We start from the raw sequence: 8,079 nt of genomic DNA on the forward strand, positions 1-8,079 counted from the left end.
ACCTTGTATGACTGGCGCAGCGCTGGAGTCCTTCATGCCGGAAACATGGAGGCGCCGCTGATGATCGTGACACATGAAAGTCACCGGTAAGATACCAGTAGTCACGGTGTTTAACGTACTGGTATTTTCCGAGATAGCACAACACAATCATGTGTTAAACGTGTTAAAGGATTAGTTTTGGCAGCTCAGTCTCTACTGCACCGACAGTACTTTGTTACAGTACTAGCTAACGTTAGACAGCTACTTGACTCAGTGGCTGTACAACATCAGTTACCATACTCTAAACAGAGGCAGCTCTTGTTTAATCAGTATCTGTTCAGCTTTTAAACTGTTTACAGATGGCAAGAAGCCTCTTTCGAATATTTAGGACCTTTCAGAGGCTCGGTTCACTGCCATTCACGAAGAACCAACTGAGCCATCCCTGCGCCAGCATTGCAGTCAGGACCACGTTTGACCGGACTATGGTGGTAGGTGGAACCATGAATTGTTGTATTGAAAGTGCTTGAAATGACTGGTTGCATGACTTGAATGAATTTTAGAGTGGTGCCGTTTGATGTCACTGGCGTCATGGTACTCTCGATGGTTCCAGCGGTTTCTCTATGATGTGACAGTAGCCTACTTTCCCCACAGCTGGAAGATATAGAAACAAATGATCCCGCAGTGATTAAAAATATTTTTTAGAAAGAGCTGCTTTCCTCAGGATCAGGATGATTGGTTTCATTAACCTGTGATTTAAAATAAAAAATGTGGACTAAAGGGGCAATGAAACAGGTGAGGTTTTTGATTCTCTGTATGATTCCCAATACAAGAAAAAGTGGAATCGATAGCCATACAAATCCATATCAAGCATCCCCACACTGAAATCTGTATTTTTCAAATTCTCTCTTTGAAAACCAGTTATCAGCATGTTAGCGTCAGTGGGATAATTTTACATAACCCTATCCTATGTCGTGTCTGAAGTCAGTCTCAACACTAACTGAAATGTTGCAATATGTTACTCTGTGTGGCAGGCGCTGCCATCCTTCCTTTCTCCCAAGTCCCGGGACTTCAGCCTGCCTAACTCTTCATGGGGAGAAGAAATGATGCGGCTGTACGAGTTTTATAACGGCCAATGTGAGGACGAGGCGGCGGGAGGAGAGGATAGAGGGGGAGGCGAGTGGAGAAGGCTGCCAAGCTACAATCGCTCCCTCAAGTTTGCTTTAGGTACAAGCTGGACTGTGATATGTCTATCTTTTTGCAGTGGGACTGCCATTAATTAAAGGGTCAGGCTTGCTTTTAATGTGTTCTAGGGTACTTTTTGGGGATTTCACCTGATAGTGTCAGGCGCGTCATTTCCGGTGGGGACGCGTCCCCGGCACTTTTTTCTGATGAGCAGATTTGTCCCCACCACTTTGAAAAAGTAGAGAAAGTGCAAATGCCGCTTTTGGTGCAGAATCTAAAAACTATAATTTTATTTCACTCTCCTTGTATGAATGCGCTTGCGATCAGCCCCCATTGCTGAATAGCAACTATGTTGAATCCGCTCCGCTCCCACTCACTGCGCTTGCGGTCTGCAGTCTGTTACAGTGTAATGAAAGACGTCGCTGGTGTTGCAAGTGAAGATTGATTCGTCAGTGTTTATGATGCATATCACTGATATGATATGATATCAGGCGAGAGACAACGAATGAAAACTTATTTCACAGAGGGGTTGCTGCTCGTTCACTCTTGCCCGTCGTTTCATAGCCTGGCAATGTTTGAAAACTTTGTCAGGGCAAGGGCTGTTTGTAGCCAGGCTACGTCTCCTGATGCGCTCTTGCTTGGTCGAGGTTTGTCTGAGATTTGTTGGTGTGTCAAGAGCTGTGCAATAACCGAAATCGTGTCTTGTACTAAAATGCGGATTTTGAAATACGAATAGGGCCTACTCTTAAGTTTGTCCCAACCCAGGATGATGTTTCTGACGGCCTAAACAAGACCGCGCAGATGGCTTTTAACTTTTAATATGGGGACAATATCGCGTCAATACGCATCATCTAATGCAATGCCTATTATTTATCATGAAACCTCAATTCGGAAGTAATGGGCCTAGCTTGTACCCAGCACTTTTCAAACCTTACTCAGGTTTATGGTAATTGTCCCCAGCACTTCTGAAATCAAACTGACGCCCATGGATAGTGTTATGATGAGCTGAAATAGATTTCTCAAGCCCTCTGAAGACGTGGTGCTAACTTATGCAAACCGCTTGAAATCAAAGCTGCAGCTGAAATCACAACCACCTTTAAGTTTGAGTGAACCTTTTGTGGCTCCCCGCAAGTATAATCAGCTGTATGCAAAATTGCCTAAGTTTGCACAGGTGGATTATCAGGACTTCTGAGATGGCATGTTATTGGGCTGTGCGGCTTTAACACACCGACACATCCAAACATATTGTGGATATGGTTCAACCGGACAGGAAGAGAAGAAGGTGAAGTGATTCAACTTTAGTCTGTTTTCCATATTTGATCCCCTGTTTTTTATTTTTATTTTTTGTACAACTGTTTAATACAGTTATACCTTAAACATCTTTTGTCAACAAACCTTTTTTTTATTTGATCTGTTTACCTGTACAAAATACAGAAAGTTCACCACAATGGGTAAACTATTCAGGAGCCTCAAGAAAATAGAGTCCAGGTTAGACTTAGTTTACATGTTAACATGTTTAGAAAAAAGCCAGACCCGCTCTGGAGTGGCATTCTTTGGTCACATGAAACTAGGATCACATTGTGCCAGATACAAGGGAAGAAAAAAAAACTGTGGAAAAGGCACATCATACAAAGTTACAGCTTCATCTGTAAATGGCTTTGAGTCACATAGCCTGTGAGTCAATAACGTTTATTGATGATGTGACCAAAAGAAAGAAGGTGAAGCCTTTGATGATGTCTGTGGTTTACAGTCTTCCCTGAACTCTTACTCCAGTGTGAAAGTGAACATGCCCCAGTCAAAACTGAGACTCTGCACTTTGAGCCCAGAAGAAACGGTTACTGTTTCCAGCTCTATGTTGATACACTGATTAAACCCTCCCGTGGTGGTACAAAGACAATTCCACATTTACACAGATTTAATTTTGGATGTAAACGTCTGCGATTTGTATTTGAGGAAACTTTTTTTTTTCTTTTTTAGAGCTACTCCTACCTGGACCTGCAGCATTATTCTTTAGAGTTTATTAACTTCTTTCAGTCCATTAACGCAGGGTCTGTTGCTAACGACCTAATATTTCCTTGTGTCTCCTTCCCATCAGGTGGAGTGTATCTTAGTAAGATAATCCAGTCAAAAGCTCGTCTTTTTACCAGGAACATCAAGGAGCCTGGAGCAGCATTTGAGTATGTTATCTTTATCAGCAAAGACGAACAAAGCTGTGTGTGCATTTTCCAAGCTGGACACCTTCTGGAGGGGCCTCCAGGGTAAGACCATCTCTAATGTTCTTTAAGCTTGTGTGTGGATGTCGTAATTCATAATAAAAACAACGCAATGACATTGCCTCGAATGCACTTGCACATTCAATAGAATTATGTCTTGCTCCGACGTGTCCCAGTTTGGACTGCCTCAGTAGCCGAAAGGAAAGGTTTACAATTTGAGCTCATCATCCCTCCCCTCTCGTTTTCTGTAACTATGGTCGGCCTTAAAACCAAAGCAGAGCCAAAGATTTATTAAGGAAAAAAAAAAAAACACCTTCATACAACTGGGCAGTTTTATTTCTTCATGAAAACTCATTTTTGTATTTATTAATTGTGTGTGTGTGTGTGTGTGTGTGTTTCCAGCCATGTCCACGGGGGGGCAATAGCCACCATGATTGATACCATTACAGGAACTCATGCTTCTCTTCTCAATGCACCAGTTATGACTGCCAACCTCAACATAAACTACCGCAGGTACAAGTCTGATACTTCTGAATAAAAACAAAATTTTAAAAAGCAACGTTGAATTTAAAACTGTTGTATTTAGTCATATGTCGTACTTTACTTGAATCACCCACTTAAAAGTAACATGCCTTGCAGATTTTTTTTTTTTCTTAGTATTCAGTGACAGCCTAGTGGCGTTTTTAACCCCCAGAGCAGTAGCACAAAAGCCAACATCTTTATGCTTTGAGTCATCATTCATGGTCGATCTAACGATCAGTTGTCTCGTCCCAAGCCCCATCCCACTGGGAAGTACTGTGTTGATTGAATCTACCTTGGACAAGAGGGAAGGCAGAAAACTTTTTATTTCCTGTAAAGTGACGAGCAAAGAAGGCTCCAAGCTGCACACGGAGGCAACAGGTAACATTTTGAATTTAATTAAGTACGTTTCTTTTTTTTGCCCACCTTGGTTTGAAAAGGTGGGCAAAGTACCTACTGTTTCATCACTGCCCTGTTTTTTTTTTTTTGTTTTCTTTCTTTTTCATGCAGCGCTGTTTGTGGCGATAAATGTCAGCCATCTAATGAGAGGGTGACGCAAAAACTCCTGCCACCTACCCCCGAACACAGTCGGCGCACGGAGGCCGTAACAAGCCTAACAAGTGTGGTTGAATGTGTGGGCGTGTTATTATTTTGAAATGTGTACATATTTTCCAGGTCCTCTTAAGGAAAGCTCACTAAATATGACATTGCTGATGATTTATTATGTGCTAATATGTTATAATCAACCGTTTGTTGTAGGTAGGTTTACTACCTCTGCTTTGTATTACTAACAAAGAAACAGGGCATATCTAAACTTTATTTATGAACTAAATTAAGGGGATTATTTATTATAACTTCTAAGTTTATTGAGAGTTTTATATTACACCGAGGCCTTAGATTATCACTCAAACTGTACTGTGCAGTTATATATTTTGTTTCCTTGACTGAAGCCTCACAGAAGTGTGTTCCATTCATTATACAAAGTAACTGTACTGACTGTAAATGCAACAGAAAACAGGATCTCCATTGTGTCCTTCGCATCCCATAGATTCATCATATCATATGAAGGATTACATATGATTACAACCTAAAGTTTGTGTCTTTCTTTTATTTACTTTGCGTATCCTGTGTGCGAAAAAGCTTGCGAAACAGTTGTTATTATAATTTTACATGATAGCTTAAATGCATCAGGATGCAACAGCAGACCATCTGTATTAAAAGATGTCCAATCTACAGATATATTGAAATTGTTCGTATTTGGTTGGAGTCGGCGTAAAGAACAAAGGAACAAGCCTACGATTGCAACATCTTTTTTTTTTTTTTTATTGCATTTCAGCTACGAATGCAGACTTTTGTGCTTCTTGTATTCCACATATTACACATTTTAGTTTTGATTTCAGGTGTGGGTTGGAAGCTGTTACTCCACCATGTGGTGAATGTGGTTATATTTGAATGTGAAGTGTAGATTTTTCTTGCCATGAGAACATTATGACTTGCAGTGGAAAACCAAGGGCTTCAAAGCCCAAATCATCACGACAGCAACTGGCACTTTGAAAGTGCGTCTGCCTTAAGAAATGAGGCGTGCCACATTGTGAAAAAATAAGTAACGCCGTCCACATCACAGAGGGTCTCTGCTGATCTGGCATTTCCTGCAGACCACAGTGCTAAAAAATGAGTTCTTATGATGTTCACCTGATTCTTCACATTAAAATTTAAAGGTGCACATAAGTGCAGTGTTGTTATTGTTATTGTGACTATTTGTTGTCAGATTAACAGGTAAAAGCATTTTTTTAAGGACAATTTGTAAAACAGGGCTACCCAAATCCGGTAGCCCTGTTGTAAAATATGACCAAAATATAAAAATATGTGTTAAAGTTTCATTAAAGAGGACATGGTTCATCACCCAAATCTGCTATAGATTGGTGTTCTGTTGTTTTGGTTTAAATGGAGCAGATGAACACCATTTAGCCACCTACAGCTAAGAACAAAACCTTCATGCTCTTGACTTGGTAAACGGCTTTGCTGCAGCCTGCGGGGTGAGTCTGTTTAAATGAATATCATCGTTATACATAACTAACTGCTGGATGCATGGACAAAGATAAGTTGTTGGAATATGCGTGATCTGAATTGACTATTCGTCGTTTGAAATGACTTCTTTATATTGTCATGTTTTGATTGATTGATTTACTTTTAGTTTTTTTTTTAATAAATGTCTCGTAAGGGTGGAATCATTTCAGAAACTGATTTTTACACTCCTGACGTTAATGGGATTTGCACTCATGATGCAAACCCTGATTTTTGTTTTTATTAGCAGGTGCTGCTGAGTGAGTTTTTCTTTAGCAATTAATGGTCACAACCATAGCAGCTCTACACACATTCTACTGCATTTAATTTCAGTTCTCATGCATTTTGGTCTATTGTGTGGTTTTTCAGTATATGAGTTCTTCACAGTCGAGGCACATTGGTCTTGTGGGGGCCCCTCACATCTTTAACCTCAGTAAAGTACGGTTGGAAATACTACCTAGTTTTTAAAACCAATTTGGTGTGCGCATGCAAGTGCAGGACAAGTTAACCTCAGCATTTTTACTTTATTTTGTCCCCCACAAGGCTCATGTGGTCAAGTTGGATTTGAAGATGCAGGTGGGGTGTTGGGTGTTGGGTGTTTTCAGTTAAACCACCTGCAGCAAGCTGTGTCCACTGCAGCATTTCAGAGCCCGCATTCATTTAACTAGAGGAAACTTTTCACAATCTCTTGGCACCTACAGTGTTGACTTCATCGCAGAAAATGTTTTACAACAGAGGACTCGGTATATTTAAAGTCTGTATTTATGGGACAAGTTCACATTTGGCTTTTCGCCATGTAATGTCTATCAGGAGAAAACTGGAGCTGTTGAAATTAACAAATTAATTTTCACAGTTTTACAAGGTCAGCTTGGCGAGCTCTCCACAGAGCTGAAAGGAACTACGCACTGTAAAACAGGGATTTACTGTAAACAGCTGAGCATCTTTGGGATGTCAAATAAGAGTATTTGATCTAAAATTTCAGAATGAACTGACTGAGTCCCCCCTCCAGATAAAAGTTTTGTTTTTCTTTCAAAGTGGAAGCAGCAGACAGGATGACGAGGTGTCCAAGAGGGAATTGTTTGATCACTTCTCTTTTAAATCTTGCTTAATGGCAGGTATTATATTGCACAGGGGATGATCGAGTAATGGGTATCTTGGCTATTTTTTTTACAGCAACCCAAAATATACCCAAAACGAAGGACTGGTTTGCAAGAATGAATAATGAGGTAAAAATTCTAAACAGTTTGGTTCACAGCCTCTCCTTTGGGATGTCTTACTGATGTTTGACAGAACCATGTGGCCTAACTTGTGCTGGCACTGATATTGCTAACTGTTTTTAAAGTGTTTTAGACCAAATGATTGCTTAAAATCCCTGTGGTTTCATAACATGTTGATCCTGGAACGTTATGGCCTTTTTTTTTTTAGCTGATTTTCCAAATTACCAATTGTACAATTTGTTAAACATCATGGCCAATGCTACACTCCCTCTATCAGCGATCAAACAACTGAGAGCCTTCAATCAGAGGCTTCTTCAGCTCTGCTGCAATAGGGACAATGATAGGTCAGTCCTACCACGCTATAAACTTACATATCGACTCTTTAAATAATTCCTTATACTGCAACAATATGACTGACTTTTTGGGGATTAATAAAGTATTATTCTGCTGTTTTTATTTTAATTTGCATTCATCTTTGCTGTGAGATTCTTAGCACTGAACAAATTTCAACATTGTGTACATGTACAAGAACCTACTTGATGTCCATAAGTTGCCACAAGTATGAGTAAAAGTACAGTTCTCAGTTACTTCACCACTGGCATGAGCTGTTCAGTATATCTGGGCCCAGTAGGCACCCTGTCTTAAAGAAGCATTTACCACAATGATGTAAACCGAGAAGACATATCGATTATTCATCGTTTTCTTTGTGTCTACCATTCTATGTTTAAACGAGGCGTTGCATACCATCAATGACCTGCTTCCCTGCACACTACAACATCGCATGTCCCTGCAGGTGATTCTAAGAACCCAACAAAATTACACAAACGTTCAAGGGGATTTTACTGGAGCGTTTTCCGTCTCCGATGCAGCAGGGAAACAACAGGCCACTGAAAAGTCATGTCTGC

At 40.3% G+C, this 8,079-nt stretch overlaps 1 protein-coding gene across 1 annotated transcript; it reads left to right on the forward strand.

Moving 5' to 3' along the window:
• Positions 1–6: 6 nt before the first annotated feature.
• On the forward strand, positions 7–5,801 carry them4 (thioesterase superfamily member 4). The gene is made up of 7 exons (XM_075465503.1): positions 7–86; positions 339–467; positions 1,011–1,203; positions 3,257–3,419; positions 3,777–3,887; positions 4,150–4,274; positions 4,404–5,801. The coding sequence occupies exons 2-7, from the start codon at positions 339–341 to the stop codon at positions 4,445–4,447; spliced, it is 765 nt and encodes a 254-aa protein (XP_075321618.1). The 5' UTR covers positions 7–86; the 3' UTR covers positions 4,448–5,801.
• Positions 5,802–8,079: the final 2,278 nt, after the last annotated feature.

Source organism: Odontesthes bonariensis, chromosome 5, assembly GCF_027942865.1.
Source record: "Odontesthes bonariensis isolate fOdoBon6 chromosome 5, fOdoBon6.hap1, whole genome shotgun sequence".
Taxonomy (NCBI): Eukaryota; Metazoa; Chordata; class Actinopteri; order Atheriniformes; family Atherinopsidae; genus Odontesthes; species Odontesthes bonariensis.